The following is a 19,104-nucleotide window of genomic DNA, read 5'->3' as shown; positions in this document are numbered from 1 at the left end:
TATCTGGGACAACAAGGGGTGAAAATGATGCTAAGAATCTTCTGCCTGCTTTATATTTTTCCTTGAGCAGGTTCTGTGTGTAAGGATTTGTGAGCTTATTTTGCAATTATAAGCATTTTTAAATAGTCATCAGCTTCCAAGGTAGAGGTTAAATGCCAGAAAGAGAACAAGTATTGATAAGAGAATAAAAGGAGAGTGGTTAAAGAATATCCCTCAAACACATTCAGGAGTACACAGTAGGATATGTTGAGATAGATTAAATGTTAAGAGTTTTAGAATTGAAAAGAACTAAAGAGACAATCTGACACAGCTCCCTCATCTTATATATAAATAACCCGAGACCTAGAGAGATTGGGTGTCTTGAAATGCTATTAATTCAATGATGGTGATGATTATAATCAGTAAACATTTTGGGAGATTAAGAAATAGTTTTTGACAGTTTAGGTAGGTGAAATATTTCACATTTTAATTAGGTGAAATAAATTAGTTTTAGTTTTGACATTTGTGTCAAATGTCCATGTAAGAATCCCAAGTGGCCTAGAGTTTTATTGTAGTACAAAGCTTGGAGTTTTTTTCTAAAGTTAGAAGACAAGATTTAATGATGAGGTTATGTCTAATGTCTGTCAAAATTTGACATTGTCTCTTTCAACCATGACAATATATGTACTAATTTCGGCTGTATTCAATGCAAAAAGGAAATCTATTTGCTAAGGAAAAATCACTTAGAAATTACAACATGAACCAAGAAGTAAATCACCAGATAGAAATACAGGGCCAAATGACAGTACTTGTCGCTGGGAAAGATAGGAAACTTGTGAAGAAATGAAGCTTTTTATCTCTAGAAAGGTGCTAAAAAACAATGGAAAGTAATATAAAATTAAAACCGCAAATCAATGTTATAGTCTATATCATTTTTAAGGTGAGATGTGCTTTTCCAGCTGAATTTTCTCATTCAGGCAGGATGTTGCTGATTTTCATTCTGATTGTTTGTGCTCACCTGGCAGAATTCTCACTATTCATTGATGTTTTGGTTATTTCTTATCAGCTGTCCCAGTTTTGTCCTTCTGATCAAGTCATTCTGATTGCACAGAAAACATGTTTACTTATGGCAGCTGCAGTTGATCTAGAGCAAGGGAGGAAAGCTTCAACAACTTTTCAACAGGTAATGTGCAACCTTCAAAGAAAAGACAAGAGTTCACTATGCTATTTGGTATGTTTGCTTTCCCCGATGCAGTTCTTTTTGATTCTCTTTAGAGAATCCTTTCCCTCCATTCCAGCAACATCTTGATTTCAAAGGTTTGTAATGGCTAATTCCATCCTAAGGAAATGTCACATTTGGCTTGGCCTCTTCTTTTAAAAAGATTAAATATCTCGTCTTTTAAAATGCCCCTGCCCATGAATCACTCTTTCTGAATCTGTTTTTAAATATTCTTTATCTCCATCATCTCCCTATGATCATATGTAGTCCATAGAAGTGTTTTCTCTAATTTTATTTCCTTTCACACATTTTCTAAGGAAGAACTCACCTACTTCCACAGCTTTGATAGCCATCTGAAATTATTTACTTGGCTTGTTTTTCTTTGCTCAATTGCATTTGCTTTCTTTGGCCCACATCCTTAAATATTTTATGATTAACTCAATTTTAATAACAAGAAGACAGAATTCCTACCTTTGCCTCAATTCCCCTCTCAGCTTCTTAAACCTTACCCCTTTTAGAAGATACCAACATCAACATCTCAGTCTCCCATACACCAGAGTATTGGTTTGTCTTTAGTTCTTTACCTTCCTTCTTTCAAGCAAAGAAAATTGTCTCCAAATTAGACCACTAACATTCTTTGCATGATTTTAAGATCTAAATCTCTCTGCTATTTTCCTCTTCTCTAGACGTAGAAAACTTCCCAATTTCCCATACTTGCCAGCTTCTTTTCTTTCCAATTGGTATAAAATTCTTCTTGCTGTTTATTTTCTTCCTTCTGTTAATCTCTTCTTTCATATGATCCTTCAGATCTGGAACAAACTTTCACCAGATCTCTACCAACATATTTCCTTTCTTTCTATTCCCTTGTTGAGTTCAACAAACATTTGAGTACCAAGCACTCTGCTAGGTACTGGGGATCAAGAAGACAAAGTCCTAGTCCTTGAGGAGTAAAGGGGCCTCATTTTAGAAATCTTTCCATTCTAAAAGAAGATGAGAAAAGAATCTATGTGCCCCAGAGCAAAACCAAAAACAACCATCTTGCTTCTTAACAAGTAAAAGGTAAATGTAATTTTATTCTCAGTGGGGTCTTTTGCTTTACTAAAAAATAGTAATAACATCTTGCTTTTGCGTAGTGCTTTTTACTTTTTAAAAGTTTTTCTTTTTAAGTTGGTAGTCCTGACTTTGTTAAATTTCATATCTCAGTGAATAGCAATCAAATTGAAGTGAGGGAAATGTCACAAACTCTTACGTACAATCATTAATTATTTTGTTTGTTTCTAACAACTGTTCTTTTTTTTCCTGTGTTCTTTTTCTTGCACACCCTTATGTTTCCTTCTATAATCTTTGCTTTTGAAAGGATATCTATTTAGATGATTAAAGATGCACTTCTGTCTTTCACCATCTAACTCTGGTCCCTATGAATTAGACCATGGTACTCTGTCTCTCTAATGAAGACTTGTTGAATTCTATCTGTTCCTTGTTCTCTAAATCCTTATAAATTGGAGTATTTACATATAAGTAGATGATGAAGGAATATAGACTGCGTAGTCCTAACAACATTGTCTCTACTCTCTTGAGTATGAGTTGGGGGAAGTGAGGAATGCTTTAAAAAAATATAGTAATTATAAATTATCAAGGAACCACATCTTTTTCCTACAACAGGGGTGGATAAACTACCGCTAATGAGCAAAATCAGGCCTATGGCCTGATTTCTACAGCCTGAGAGTTGAGAATGGTTTTACATTTGTAAAAGGTTGTAAACAAAAATAAATAAAAATATGTGAAAGAGAATTTATGTGGCTGCCAAAGCCTAAAATATTTACTGTCTGGCCTTTTACAGAAAAGTATCCTGACCCCGTCCTAGATTATATTTTACAGACTTATTGAGGTATAATTCACATACCTTACAATGCACCCATTTAAAGTATACAATTTAATGGTTTTTAGGATATTTACAGAGTTGTGCAACTATCAACACAATCTAATTTTAGAACATTTTCATCACTCTAAAAAGAAACCTCTTACCCATCTGCAGTCACTCCCCATTCCTACCACCAGTCCTAGGCAAGCACTAATCTACTTTCTATCTCTATAGATTTGTCCATTCTGGATATTTCATATAAATGTCATCATATGATTTATAGTCTTTTCTGACTGACTCTTTTTATAATTTTTCAATAATGTTTTCTGGGTTCTCCATGCTGTAGCTTGGATCAGTACTTCATTCCTTTTTATGGTTGAATAATATTCCATTGTATGAATGTACCACATTTTCTTTATCCCTTCATCTATTGATAGATATTGCGTTTTTCCAATTTTCAGCTATTATGAATAATACTGTGATGAACATTCATGTATGAATTTTGTGTGGATATGTGTTTTCATTTCTCTTGAGTATATACCTAGGAGTGGAATTGCTGGGTCACATGGTAACTCTGTGTTTAATCATTTGAGAAACTCCCAGACTGTTTTCCAAAGCAGCTGCACCATTTTATATTCCTGCTAGCACTGAATGAGAGGTCCACTTCTCTACCTCCTTGCCACCACTTGCTGTTATGTCCTTTGGATTATGGCCATTCTAGTGAATATGAAGTACTATCTCATTGTAGTTTTGATTTGCATTTCCCTAATGACTAATGATGTCATGACTAATGACAAAAGATGTTAAGCATCTTTTCATGTGCTTATTTGTTATTTATATATCTTCTTTGGAAAATTTCTATTCAGATTTTTTGCCCATTTTTAATAGGGTTATTTGTTTTTTTATTATTGAGTTCTAGTGGTTCTTTATATATTCTTGCTACTAGACTCTTATCAGATGCAATTTGCAATTATTCCCTCCCATTATATGGTTTATCTTTTCCCTTTCTTGCTAGTGCCCTTTGAAGCACAAACATTTTTAATTTTCATATTGCCCATTTTATTTATTTTGTTATTGTTGTTGCTTGTGCTTTTGGTGTTATGTCTAAAACCATTGCCTAATCCAAGGTCATGAAGTTTCACTCCTATGTTTTCTTCTAAGAATTTTATATTTTTAGTTCTTATGTTTAGGTCTGTGATCCATTTTGAGTTAATTTTTCTGTATGGTATGAGATAGGGTCCAACTTTATTCTTTTGCATTTGAATATCGAGTTGTCCCAGGACCATTTGTTGAAGACTACTTTTTCCCACTGAATTATCTTGGCACTCTTATTGAAAATCAATTGACCATAAATGAGAAGGTTGATTTCTAGAACCTCAATTCTATTCCATTGATGTCTGTGTCCATCCCTATGGCAATACTGCACTGTTTTGATTATTGTAGCTTTGCAGTAAATTTTGAAATAAGGATGTGTTAGTATTCCAACTTTGTTCTTCTTTTTCAAGATTGTTTTACCTATTCTGGGTCCCTTGAATTTCCATATGAATGTTAGGATCAATTTGTCAATTCTGCAAAAAAGCCAGCTAGGATTTGGATAGGTATATGCACTGAATCTTTACATTAGTTTGGAAAGTATTATGATCTTAACAACATTAAGTCTTCTAACCCATGAACGTGGGATATTTTTCCATTTATTTAGGTCTTTAATTTCCTCCAACCATGTTTGTAGATTTCAAAGTATAAATTTTTTGCTTCTTTCTTTTTTGTTGTCTATTCAGATTTTTCATTTCTTTTTTAGTCAGTTTCAGTAGTTTATGTTTCTAGAAATGTGTCCATTACAATGTAAGTTATGTAATTTGTTGGCTTACAGTTGTTCATGGGATTCCCTTATAATCATCCTTTTTATTTCTTTTTTCTTTTATTGCGGTAACATTGGTTTGTAACATTGTATAAATTTCAGGTGTACATCATTATACTTATATTTCTGCATAGATTACATCATGTTCACCACCCAAATACTAATTATAGTCCATCACCACACACATGTGCCTAATCATCCCTGTCACCCTCCTCCCTTCCTGCTTCCCCTCTGGTAACCACCAATCCAATCTCTGTCTCTATGTGTGTGTTTGTTGTTGTTTTTATCTTCTACTTATGAGTGAGATCATATAGTATTTGACCTTCTCCCTCTGACTTATTTCACTTAGCATAATACCCTCAATGTCCATCCATGTCATCACAAATGGCTGGATTTCATCGTTTCTTATGGCTGAGTAGTATTCCATTGTGTATATATACCACAACTTCTTTATCCATTCATCCCTTGATGGGCACTTAGGTTGCTTCCAAGTCTTAGCTATTGTGAATAATGCTGCAATGAACGCAGGGATGTATGTATCTTTACGCATTGGTGTTTTCATGTTCTTTGGATAAATACCCAGCAGTGGAATAGCTGGGTCATATGGTAGTTCTATCCTTAATTTTTTGAGGAATCTCCATACTGTTTTCCATGGTGGCTGCACCAGTTTGCACTCCCACCAGCAATGTATGAGAATTCCCTTCTCTCCACATTCTCTCCAGCACTTGTTGTTTCCTGTGTGGTTAATTATAGCCATTCTGATGAGCATGAAGTGATATCTCATTGTAGTTTTGATTTGCATTTCCCTAATAGTTAATGATGTTGAACATCTTTTCATGTGCCTCTTGGCCTGTATATCTGTATATCTTCTTTGGAGAAATGTCTGTTCAGGTCATTTGCCCATTTTTTAATTGGGTTGTTAGTTTTTTTGTTGTTGAGATGTATGAGTTATTTATGTATTTGGGGGATTAACCCCTTATCAGATATATGGTTTGCAAATATCTTCTCCCAATTGTTAGGTTGTCTTTTCATTTTGTTGATGGTTTCCTTTGCTGTGCAGAAGCTTTTTAGTTTGAAGTAGTCCCATTTGTTTATTTTTTCTATTGTTTCTCTTGCCTAGTCAGATGGTACTTGAAAATATGTTTGTAAGACTGACATTGAAGAGCGTACTGCCTATGTTTTCTTCTAGAAGTTTCATGGTTTCAGGTCTTACATTCAAGTCTTTAATCCATTTTGAGTTAATTTTTGTGTATGGTGTAAGATGATGGTCTACTTTTATTTTTTTGTATGTGGCTGTCCAGCTTTCCCAACACCATTTGTTGAAAAGATTTTCCTTTCTCCATTTTCATGTTCTTGGTTCCTTTGTCAAAAATTAGCTGTCCATAGATGTGTGGGTTTATTTCTGGGCTCTCAATTATATTCCATTGGCTGTGTCTATTTTTGTGCCAGTACCATGCTGTTTTGGTTACTATAGCTTTGTAGTATATTTTGAAATCAGGGAGTGTGATACCTCCAGCTTTGTTCTTTTTTCTCAGGATTCCTTTGGCTATTTGGGGTCCTTTGTTGTTCCATATAAATTTTAGGATTCTTTGTTCTATTTCTGTGAAAAGTGTTGTTGAAACTTTGATAGGGATTGCATTGAATTTATAGATTGCTTTAGGAAGTATGGACATCTTAACTATGTTAATTCTTCCAATCCAAGAGCATGGAATATCTTTCCATTTCTTTGTGTCTTCTTCAATTTCCGTTGGCAGTGTTTTATAGTTTTCAGTGTACAGATCTTTGACCTCTTTGGTTAAGTTTATTCCTAGGTATTTTATTCTTTTTGTTGCAATTGTAAATGAGATTATATTCTTAATTTCTCTTTCTGCTACTTCGTTGTAATTGTATAGAAATGCAACTCATTTTTGCATGTTGATTTTGTATCCTGAAACTTTACCATATTCGTTTATTACTTCTAAAAGTTTTTTGGTGGATTCTTTAGAGTTTTCTATATATAAAATCATGTCATCTGCAAATAGTGACAGTTTCAGTTCTTCCTTTCAAATTTAGATCTCTTTTATTTCTTTTTCTTCCCTGATTGCTCTGGCTAGGACTTCCAATAGTATGTTAAATAAGAGTGGTGAAAGTGGGCATCCTTGTCTGGTTCCTGTTCTCAGTGGGATAGCTTTCAGTATTTCACCATTGACGATGATATTAGCTCTGGGTTTCTCATATATGGCCTTTCTTATGTTGCGGTGCTTTCCTTTTATACCCATTTTATTCAGAGTTTTTATCATAAATGGATGCTGTAACTTGTCAAATGCTTTCTCTGCATCTGCTGAGATGATCATGTGATTTTTATTCTTCATTTTATTAATGTAGTGTATCACATTGATTGATTTGGGAATGTTGAACCATCCCTGCATACCTGGAATAAATCCCACTTGATCATGGTGTAAGATCTTTTTAATATATTGTTGTATTCGATTTGCTAGTATTTTGTTGAGGATTTTTGCACTGATGTTCATCAGTGATATTGGCCTGCAATTTTCTTTCTTTGTGTTGCCCTTGCCTAGTTTTGGTATCCGGGTAATGTTGGCTTTGTAGAATGAGTTAGGAAGCTTCCCCTCCTCATCAATTTTTTGGAAGAGTTTGAGAAGGATAGATATTAAGTCTTCTTTGAAAGTTTGGTAGAATTCACCAGAGAAGCCGTCTGGTCGTGGATTTTTATTTTTGGGGAGGTTTTTGATTACTGTTTCAATTTCCTTACTGGTAATTGGTCTATTCAACTTATCTATTTCTTCTTGATTCAGTTTTGGAAGGTTGTATGATTCTAAGAATTTATCCATTTCTTCTAGATTATCCAATTTGCTGGCTGTTAGCTTTTTGTAGTATTTTCTTATAATCTTTTGTATTTCTGAGGAGTCCATTGTGATTTCTCCTCTTTCATTTCTGATTTTACTTATTTGAGCCTTCTCTCTTTTTTTCTTGGTGAGTGTAGCTAAAAGTTTGTCAGTTTTGTTTATCTTTTCAAAGAACCAGCTCTTGGTTTCATTAATTTTTCTATTGTTTTTTTAGTCTTTATTTCAGTTATTTCTGCTCTGATTTTTATTATTTCCTTCCTTCTACTGATTTTGGACTTTGTTTGTTCTTCTTCTTCCAGTTCCTTTAGGTGTACTGTTAGATTGTTTATTTGAGGTTTTTCTTGTTTGTTGAGATAGGCCTGTATTGCTATAAACTTCCCTCTTAGAACTGCTTTTTCTGTATCCCATAAATTCTGGCATGTTGTATTTTCATTTTCATTTGTCTCCAGGTATTTTTTGATTTCTCCTTTGATTTCTTCATTGACCCAACCATTGTTCAGTAGCATTTTGTTTAATCTCCACATATTTGTGCCTTTTCTGATTTTCTTCCTGTAGTTGATTTGTAGTTTCATACCATTGTGGTCAGAAAAGATGTTTGGTATTATTTCAGTCTTCTTAAATTTATTGAGACTTGTTTTGTGGCCTAATATGTGATCTATCCTGGAGAATGTTCCATGTGCATTCAAAAAGAATGTGTATTCTGTGGTTTTGGGATGGAGTGTTCTATGTATCTCTACTAAGTCCAACTGGTCGAGTGTGTCAATTAAGGCCAGTGTTTCCTTATTGATCTTCTGTTTGGATGATGTATGCATTGGTATAAGTGGAATGTTAAATTCCCCTACTATTACTGTGTTACTGTCTATTTCTCCTTTTATGTCTGTTAATAATTGCTTTATATATTTAGGTGCTCCTATGTTGGGTGCATAGATATTTATGAGTTTTATATCCTCTTGTTGGATTGTTCCCTTGATCATTATGTAGTGCCCTTCTTTGTCTCTTGTTACAGTTTTTTGTTTTAAAGTCTATTTTGTCTGATATGAGTATTGCTACCCAGCCTTCTTTTCATTCTCATTTGCATAGAGTATCTTTTCCCATCCCTTCACTTTCAGTCTGTGAGTGTCTTTCGGTCTGAAGTGTGTCTCTTGTATACAGCCTATATATGGGTCTTGTTGTTTTATCCAGTCAGCCACCCTATGCTTTTTAATTGGAGCATTTAGTCCATTGACGTTTAAAGTAGCTATTGATAAGTATGTACTTACTGCCATTATTTACTTTTTTCTTGGCGTTTTAGTAGTTCTTCTCTGTTCCTTGCTTCTTCTCTTGCTCTCTTCCCTTCTGGTTTGATAACTTTCTTTAGTATTATGTTTGGATTCTTTTCTCTTAGTTTTTTGTGTATTTATTATAGGTTTCTGGTTTGTGATTACCATGAGGTTCATATATAGTAATCTACATATATAGCAATCTATATTAAGTTGATGGTCTCTTTAGTTTGACCTCTATCTGAAAGCTCTACTCTTTTATTTCCCTTCTCCCACATTTTATGTTTTTGATATCATATCTAACCTCTTTTTTCTGCATGTGTATCCATTACCCTCTTCTCATGGAAATAGATAATTGTTCCTATTTGTGGTCTTTTCTTTCCCCTTTAAATAAGTCCCTTTAGCATTTCTTGTAGGACTGGTTTCTTGGTGATAAACTCCTTTAGTTTTTGCTTGTCTGGGAAACTCTTTCTCTCTCCTTCAATTCTGAATGAAAACCTTCCTGGGTAGAGTATTCTTGGCTGTAGGTTTTTTCCTTTTAGCACTTTAAATGCATTGTGCCACTCTCTTCTAGCCTGTAAGGTTTCTGCTGAGAAGTCCTCTGATATAGCCTTATGGAGTTTCATTTGTATGTGACTTGTTGTCTTTCTCTTGCAGCTCTTAGGAGTCTCTCTTTATCTTTAATTCTGGACATTTTAATTATGATGTGTCTTGGTGTGGGCCTCTTTGGGTTTATCTTGTTTGGTGTTCTCTGTGCTTCCTGTACCTGGATGTCTGTTTCCTTCCTTAGGTTAGGGAAGTTTTCAGCTATTATTTCTTCAAATTGATTCTCTGCTCCTTTGTCTGTCTCTTCTCCTTCTGGGACACCTATAACACAGACGCTAGTCTGCTTGATGTTGTCCCAGAGGTCCCTTAGACTGTCGTCACTCTTTTTAATTCTTTTTTCTTTTATCTGTTCAGCTTGGGTGATTTCCTCTAGTCTTTCCTCCAGCTCACTGATCCATTCTTCTGTATCCTCTACTCTGCTTTTAAGTCCCTCTAGTCAATTTTTCATTTCCAGTATTTTATTCTTCATTTCTGATTGGTTCTTTTTTCTATCCTCCATTTCTTTGTTGACGTTCTCACTGAGTTCATCCATTCTTCTCCCAAGATCAGTGAGCACCCTTAACACTCTTTGTTTGACCTCTCTGTCGGGTAGAGTGCTCATTTCTGTTTCATTTAGTTCTTTTTCTGGGGTTTTGTCCTATTCCCTTACTTTGAACGTATTCCTTTCCCTCCTCATTTTGCCTCTTTCCCTCTGCTTGTGTGTATGTATTAGGTAGGTCAGCTATGTCTCCTGATCTTGGATAGGTGACTTTATATAAGTGATGCCTTATGAGGCCTAGCAGTGTGCTTCCCTCTCGTCACCAGTTCCAAATGTTCCAGGAGTGACCTCTGTGCGGGCTACATGTGTCCTTCTTTTGTGGCGGGGTTGCTCTTGCCATAGGTGCCCAGGAAGGCTGAGCTGTCCCCCTGGCCGGCTTGTTGTAATGCTCAGCTGCATGTAGTTGTTGTGGGCCCTTCAGTCTCTTTATCAGGTGTGGGGAGCCCCAGCACAGTTGGCTACAAGGTCTAATAGCACATTCCTGTTGCCGTTTTTCTATTAAGTGTGTAGGCCCCCAGCATGGCTGGTTGTTAGGCTCAGGGGCTTACAGTTGTTGTAGGCCTCTGGCCTACAAGGCTCTTGTCACCTCTCTGAGGATTGCAGCTGGGTGGGGCTGGCCTCAGGCATGGGAGCACCCAATTGTTTCATGCTGTGGAAGGTGGGTCTGATCCCCTATGTGGCTGTTTAAGAAGCACAAGTCTTCTACAGCTAACAAGCCCCACTGCCCACAGGGCCACACATATGGTCAACACAGTCCTGCCCCGTACACACGCCCCAACCCCCTGAAGTGGCCCAGTCACTCCAAGGCAGGAGCCCCACTCACACCACCAAAGCCTCACACTCTCCACCTGCTCCTCACACTCTCCACCTGCTCCTCACACACCCTGCCCCACAGAGGTGGACCCACTTGCCAGGCTGCAGAGAATCCAGGCAGCTCACTTAGCAGGGCCACAAGTTTCCCCAGGGCTTATTGTTGGGTGGGCCAGTCCCTAGGGCAGGCTGCTTTCCTTGGCTGAGCTGGATTAAATCCGTGCTCTAGTGGGTGGGGCAGACCCTGGGCTAGCAGGCCACAGGGAGACCTCCAATGGTATCTGCCAGTGTCTGTGTCAGCGTGTCCACACCAGGTCATAACAATGGCCTCCCTCAATGTCCCAGTCCCTCAAAAGTTGTCACCTCTCACCCAGATGCACTCAGAGCCTATCAGGTGAGTCTCTTTTCACCAAGGGCCTGTGCATCTTTCTTTCTGGTGATTTTATGTTGCTTTCTGAAATGGGTGAATTTGTGTGTGGGCCCTTTAAAAGCCGGCTTTAATTTCTTTGTGTTCCAGTTTTTCTGGGGGTATTCCCCATTCTTGTTAGTAGCCAGCAAAGCCAGGTATTATGACACTCGTCTCAGTTGTGCTGGGTCCAAAAAATGCTTATAGCAGGAATGCTCCCCAGCTCAGGTCCCCGACTCCTCGAGGGAAGACTGCATACCTTTGGATTGCTCCCAGGCTTCCATGAAGTGTTTCAGCTTGTGAAGGTGGCATTTTTTCTCTCCAGAAGGGGATTTCTGCCTCTTCCACCTCAATTAGGACTGCCATTTGTTGCAGGGGTTCCTCTTATCCAGTTTTCAGTTCTCTCTCAGGGGTAATTTTTCCAAGAGTAGTTGTAAATTGTCTATGTCCTTGAGAGGAGGTGAGTTCAGAGTCTGCCTAACCCGCCATCTTGACTTCTCTCCACTCATCCTTTTTCATTTCTGTAAGGTCGGTAATGGTGCCCACTCTTTCACTCCTAATTTTGGTCATTTGTGTCTTCTCTCTTGTTTTCTTAGTCAGTTTATACAAAGGTTTATCAATTTTGTTGATCTTTTTCAAGAACTAACTTTTGATTTCATTTTTTTTCCTGTTACGTTTCTAGTCTCTATTTCATTAATTCCCACACTTATCTTTATTATTTTCTTCCTTTTGGTTGCTTAAGGTTTGGTTTGCTCTTTTATTTTCCTAATTTCTTAAGGTGAATGTTTAGGTTATTGATTTGAGATATTTTTCTTCATATAACATCAGCTTTTACAGCTACAAATTGCCCTCTACGCACTGTGTCTTAGTCTGTTTGAGATACTATAACAAAATGTCACAGACTGAGTAAGCTTATAAACAACAGAAATTTATTTCTCACAGTTCTGGAGGCTGGAAGTCCAAGATCAAGGTGCCAGCATGGTTGCGTTCTCTGGTGAGGGCCCTCTTCCCGGTTCATAGCTGGCATCTTCTTGCTGTGTCCTCACATGGTGGAAAGGGTTAGGGATCTCTCTGGAACCTCTTTTGAAAGGCACAAATCCCATTCATGAGAGCTCCACCCTTATGACTTTAGCATCCCCCAAAGGCCCCACCTACTAATACCATCACCTTTGGAGATTAGGATTTCAACGTATGAATTTGAGGAGGATATATTCAGACCATAGCACACTGCTTGAGCAGCATCCATAAGTTTTGGTATGTTGTGTTTTTATTTTCATTCATCTGAAAGTATTTTCTAATTTTCATTGTGATTTTTTTCTTTGACCCATTGTTTATTTAGGAATCTGTTAACATCCACATATTTGTGAATTTCCCAAATTTTATTCTTTTATTGATTTCTAATCTTGTTCTGCTTTGGTCAGAGTACATACTTCGTGTGACTTAAAGTTATTTTAAATTCATTTGAAGTTCGTGTTGTGGCCCAGCATATGGTCTATCCTGGAGAAAGTGCCATGTGTACTTGAGAACAATGTGTAGTTGTCTTGGATTGGTGGAATGGTCTATGGATATCTGTTAGGTATAAAAACTGTATATAGTTTTATATAATTGCTTTTTAAAACAGTTAAGAGAAGAAAAAAGAAATATGTATTTATGTAATCTTTTATAGGTACATAATTACTTTTACCAGTGCACTTTGTTTTTTCATTTGGATTCAAATTACTATCTGGTGTCACTTGCTTTCAGCCTTGAAGAACTTCTCTTAGCATTTTTGTAAAATCATTCTGCTAGCAACAGATTCTCTCAGTTTTTGTTTATCTGGGAATTTATTTTGCTTTCAGTTCAGAAAGATAGTTTTGCTGGATATTAGATTCTTAGGTTGACTGTTATTTTATTTCATCACATTGAATATGTTATCCCACTGCCTTCTTTATTGAGATTCCATATTTGCTGAGGCATTGTTATCATACCTTCCTTAAGTGTGGTATCCTTTAGTTGTTTGAACATATTTAAAATAGCTGCTTTGAAATCTGTGTCTGCAAAGTTCAACATCTGGGCCTTTTCAAAGTCAGTTCCTGTTGCCTGCTTTTTTCCTGCATGTGGGTCATACTTTTCTGTTTCTTTGCCTACCTCATAATTTTTTGTTGAAAACTGGACATTTTAGATAATATATTAGAGTGTCTTTGGATACTGATCCCCCCTCTGGGGCTTGTTGTTGTTAATATTTGCTTGTTTATTTGTTTAGTGACTTGGCTAGGCTAGTTCAGGAAGTCTATTTCCCCCCTTGTACAGAAATGTACAGCTTCTGATACCACTCCTCAGAGGTCACGGTCTTTGCCTGTGCAATCACCCTGATCCCTCCCCTGCAAAGGGATGAAAGTGGTTTTAGCAGGGTTATTTTTTCCTGTCTCTTTCCCTGATCTCCAGGTTAAGCTTCTGAATAATCTTCTTCTATTGGTATCACACCCAGATGTTAGTCTTGACTAATTACTAGATTGCTGTGTGTGTGTGTGCATGTGTGTGTTTGAAAACACTATTTTGCATAAATTGCTCCACAGTCTGATCCAGTTAAAGTAAGGCCCCTTTGAAGGGGTAGGTATCTTCTTAGCTTTCTTTTCCCCTGGTTCTCTCTGTAAACTTCTAGCTGGTCTACTGTTTTGCTTGTTGATATCATTGAGCTACCAGACTCTTCTTAATTGCTTAACATCAAAATCTCCATGGTTTTTTATAGTGCCCTCAGACTATAACTTCACCAAGTTCTGTTCCAATTAAAGTCAGTCCCCTTAGGGAGAGCTACAGAGCTCACTCTTCTAATGACCTGCCTCTCCTCCTGAGCAGAAACTCTGTACCACTGTTTTGGAGCTGGAGGTGGGGACAGTGGCCCATTTTTATCAGGATGACAGTCCAGCTCTATAAGTGGGGGGCTAGGCAGGTGTTGGAGTCCCTGGCATCCTTGGCTTGCCTCTCCCAGTATGGAAACTCTATCCTACATGCAAGCTGAGGTGAGGGCAATTGAGACCCAGTATTCTCAATTTGCTGTGCCTGGTATAGGGACTGGGTAGAGGAAGAGAGCTCCAGGCCTCTCAGTTGTGCTTGTTTGTAAAAGCTTATGCAATACAGACCTGGGGGAGGAGGATGAGAAGTTCTGGCAGCATGCCCCTTCTTGGAATCCTGTGGAAGCTGAGGTTAAAGGGAGTCCCATCTTCTTGGCCTCACCCACCTAAAGTAGTGCTTACATCACACTGAGCAGATTGTGGCTCAACTGCCACAGGTGCTCACTGTTGTTACTGACACTTAGTAGATTTCCTGGAATAGATATTTCCCCATTTGCTGTATGCCCTTAGGGCAATTTCCTAAGCCTGTCTGTGATTGTGTTTTATAATTTTCACCACTTATAGTTGTTTTGCTAGGGAGATGGTCCATGGAGGTCCTCACACCACAGTTCTGGAAGTGCTTCACTTTTGTCCTAGAGTATTAAAGAAATTGATAATGCTCAAGATTTTCTATTTAATCCTCATTTTCCTGGGACATTAAGGAAAAGTACGAATAGAGGCTAATATTTCTATATAAATTCTAGGATGTCTAGTTTAAACTATCATTTTTCTATATTTTATTTTTAACTATTTTTAATGAAAATGATATGAGATTGTTTTAATTTGCTTAAAGTTTTGTTTGGTTGAGACTAATTTGCTCATTGCATTGTTGCCAAATAGACCAAGTTACTGAATCGTGCATGTGAACAGATCCATAAATGCAGAGACATCTGGAATCTCCTGAAAGAAACAGGTACAGTGGGAACTGGGATTTTGGTAACACAGTTATAAAGGGAGTTTCAAATCTGAATAAACCAGTCTTTTTTTTTTTTTATTGATGTTTTAATGGTTTCTAACATTGTGAAATTTTGGGTTGTACATTTTTGTTTGTCCATCACCATATATATGACTCCCTTCACCCCTTGTGCCCACTCCCCATCCCCCACACCCCACCCCCACTGCCCCTGGTAACCACAGTCCAGTTTTCTCTGTCCATGTGTTGGTTTATATTCCACATATGAGTGAGATCATACAGTGTTTGTCTTTCTCTTTCTGGCTTATTTCACTTAACATAATACGCTCCAGGCCCATCCATGTTGTTGCAAATGGGACGATTTTGTCTTTTTTTATGGCTGAGTAGTATTCCATTGTATATATATACCACATTTTCATTTTTTTTTATTGATATTTTAATGGTTTCTAACATTGTGAAATATTGGGTTGTACATTTTTGTTTGTCCATCACCCCATATATGACTCCCTTCACCCCTTGTGCCCACCCCCCACCCCCACTTCCCAGGTAACCACAGTCCAGTTTTCTCTGTCCATGTGTTGGTTTATATTCCACGTATGAGTGAGATCATACAGTGTTTGTCTTTCTCTTTCTGGCTTATTTCACTTAACATAATACGCTCCAGGCCCATCCATGTTGTTGCAAATGGGACGATTTTGTCTTTTTTTATGGCTGAGTAGTATTCCATTGTATATATATACCACATTTTCTTAATCCAATCGTCAGTCGAGGGACACTTAGGTTGCTTCCACTTCTTGGCTATGGTGAATAATGCTGCAATGAACATAGGGGTGCATAAGCCTCTTTGGATTGTTGATTTCAGGTGCGTTGGATAGATTCCCAGTAGTGGGATGGCTGGATCATAGGGCATCTCTATTTTTAATTCTTTGAGGAATCTCCATACCGTTTTCCATAGAGGCTGCACCAATTTGCATTCCCACCAGCTGTGTATGAGGGTTCCTGTTTCTCACATCCTCTCCAACATTTGTTGTTTTTTGTCTTGGTGGTTATAGCCATTCTAACAGGCGTGAGGTGGTGTCTTAGTGTTGTTTTGATTTGCATTTCCCTGATGATTAGTGATGTTGAGCATCTTTTCATGTGCCTATTGGCCATCTGTATATCTTCCTTGGAGAAGTGTCTGTTCATTTCCTCTGCCCATTTTTTGATCGGGTTGTTTGTTTTTTTGTTGTTCAATTGTGTGAGTTCTTTATATATTATGGAGATCAACCCCTTGTCTGATGTATGTTTTGCAAATATTCTCTCCCAGCTGGTTGGTTGTCTGTTCATCTTGATTCTGGTTTCATTTGTCTTAAAAAAGCTCTTTAATCTGATAAAGTCCCACTTGTTTATTTTTTCTTTAGTTTCCCTAGTCTGGGTAGGCATGTCATCCGAAAAGATTCCTTTAAAACCAATGTCAAATAGTGTGTTGCCTATATTTTCTTCTATGAGTTTTATAGTTTCAGGTCTCACCTTCAGGTCTTTGATCCATTTTGAGTTAATTTTTGTGAGTGGCAATAGCACATGGTCCACTTTCATTCTTTTGCATGTGGCTGTCCATTTTTCCCAACACCATTTATTGAAGAGACTTTCCTTTCTCCATTGCATGTTCTTAGCACCTTTGTTGAAAATTAGCTGTCTGTATATGTGTGGTTTTATTTCTGGGCTTTCAATTCTGTTCCATTGATCTGTGTGTCTGTTTTTGTACCAGTACCATGCTGTTTTGATTACTATTGCTTTGTAGTATGTTTTGAAGTCAGAGATTGTGATGTCTCCTGCTTTGTTCTTTTTCTTTAGGATTTCTTTAGCTATTCGGGGTCTTTTCTTGGCCCATATAAATTTTAGTATTCTTTTTTCTATTTCTGTGAAGAATGTCATTGGGATTCTGATTGGGATTGCATTGAATCTGTAGATTGCTTTAGGTAATATAGACATTTTAACTATGTTTATTCTTCCAATCCACGTGCATGGGATATCTTTCCATTTCTTTATGTCATCATGGATTTCTTTCAATAATGTCTTGTAGTTCTCATTGTATAGGTCCTTCACCTCCTTGGTAAGATTTATTCCTAGGTATTTTTTTCTTTTTGATGCAATTGTAAATGGTATTATCTTTTTGAGCTCTCTTTCTGTTAGTTCATTATTAGCATATAGAAATGCAACTGATTTTTGTAGATTGAGTTTGTACCCTGCAACTTTGCTGTAGTTGTTGATTGTTTCTAATAGTTTTCCAACAGATTCTTTAGGGTTTTCTATATATACAATCATGTCATCTGCAAATAGTGAGAGTTTCACTTCTTCGTTACCTATTTGGATTCCTTTTATTCCTTTTTCTTGCCTAATTGCTCTGGCCAAAACCTCCAGTACTATGTTGAACAGGAGTGGTGAGAGTGGGCAGCCCTGCCTTGTTCCTGTTCTCAGAGGAATGGCTTTCAGTCTTTCCCCGTTGAGTATGATGATGGCTGTGGGTTTGTCATATATGGCCTTTATTATGTTGAGGTACTTTCCTTCTAATCCCATTTTATTGAGAGTTTTTATCATAAATGGATGCTGTATCTTGTCAGATGCCTTCTCTGCGTCTATTGAGATGATCATGTGTGAATAAACCAGTCTTTTATCACCAGAAATTTGTGCTACCACCGTACTTGATAACCAGTCAAATGATGCTTTTTTTTTTTTTTTTGGGTTTATTGTGGTAACATTGGTTTATAACATTGTATAAATTTCAAGTGTACCTCATTATACTTCTATTTCTGCATGGATTACATCATGTTCTCATGTTCGCCACCCAAATACTATTTACAATCCATCACCACACACATGTGCCTAATTATCCCTTTCACCCTCCTCCCTCCCACCTTCCCCTCTGGTAACCACCAATTCAATCTCTGTCTCTATGTGTTTGTTTGTTGTTATTATCTACTACTTAATGAGTGAGATCATACGGTATTTGACCTTCTCCCTCTGACTTATTTCACTTTGCATAATACCCTCAATGTCCATCCATGTTGTCACAAATGGCTGGATTTCATCGTTTCTTATGGCTGAGTAGTATTCCATTGTGTATATATACCACATCTTTATCCATTCGTCCCTTGATGGGCACTTAGGTTGCTTCCAAGTCTTGGCTATGGTGAATAACACTGCAATGAACACAGGTGTGCGTGTATCTTTACACACTGGTGTTTTCATATTCTTTGGATAAATACCCAGCAGTGGAATAGCTGGGTCGCATGGTAGTTCTATCCTTAATTTTTTGAGGAATCTCCATACTGTTTTCCATAGTGGCTGCACCAGTTTGCACTCCCACCAGCAGTGTATGAGAGTTCCCCTCTCTCCACATCCTCTCCAACACATGTTGTTTCCTGTCTTGTTAATTATAGCCATTCTGACGGGCGTGAGGTGATATCACATTGTAGTTTTGATTTGCATTTCCCTGATAATTAATGATCCTGAACATCTTTTCATGTGCCTCTTGGCCATCTGTATATCTTCTTTGGAGAAATGTCTGTTCATGTCTTTTGCCCATTTTTAATTGGATTGTTAGTTTTATTGTTGTTGAGATGCATGAGTTCTTTATATATTTTGGAGATTAACCCCTTATCAGATGTATGGTTTGCAAATATCTTCTTCCAATTATTAGGTTGTCTTTTTGTTTTGTTGATGGTTTCCTTTGCTGTGCAGAAGCTTTTTAGTTTGATGTAGTCCCATTTGTTTATTTTTTCTATTGTTTCTCTTGCCTGGTCAGACATGGTGCTTGAAAATATGTTCCTAAGACTGATGTTGAAGAGCGTACTGCCTATGTTTTCTTCTAGAAGTTTCATTGTTTCAGGTCTTACATTCAAGTCTTTAATCCATTTTGAGTTAATTTTTGTGTAAGGGTCTATTTTCATTTTTTTGCAT

General features: G+C 37.3%; 1 protein-coding gene across 5 annotated transcripts in view; it reads left to right on the top strand.

The window, feature by feature from the left end:
• The window catches only part of TEX11 (testis expressed 11), a 353,243-nt gene that overhangs the window by 269,049 nt on the left and 65,090 nt on the right, over positions 1-19,104 (top strand). For all 5 annotated transcript variants that reach the window (XM_058536116.1, XM_058536115.1, XM_058536118.1 and 2 more), the window contains 2 exons: positions 1,046-1,162; positions 15,093-15,165. In XM_058536116.1, coding sequence (XP_058392099.1) covers positions 1,046-1,162; positions 15,093-15,165 — 190 coding nt within the window. The remainder of the gene's footprint in view (positions 1-1,045; positions 1,163-15,092; positions 15,166-19,104) is intronic.

Source organism: Diceros bicornis, chromosome X (genome assembly GCF_020826845.1).
Source record: "Diceros bicornis minor isolate mBicDic1 chromosome X, mDicBic1.mat.cur, whole genome shotgun sequence".
Classification (NCBI taxonomy): domain Eukaryota; kingdom Metazoa; phylum Chordata; class Mammalia; order Perissodactyla; family Rhinocerotidae; genus Diceros; species Diceros bicornis.
This window is presented reverse-complemented; position numbering and strand designations above follow the sequence as displayed.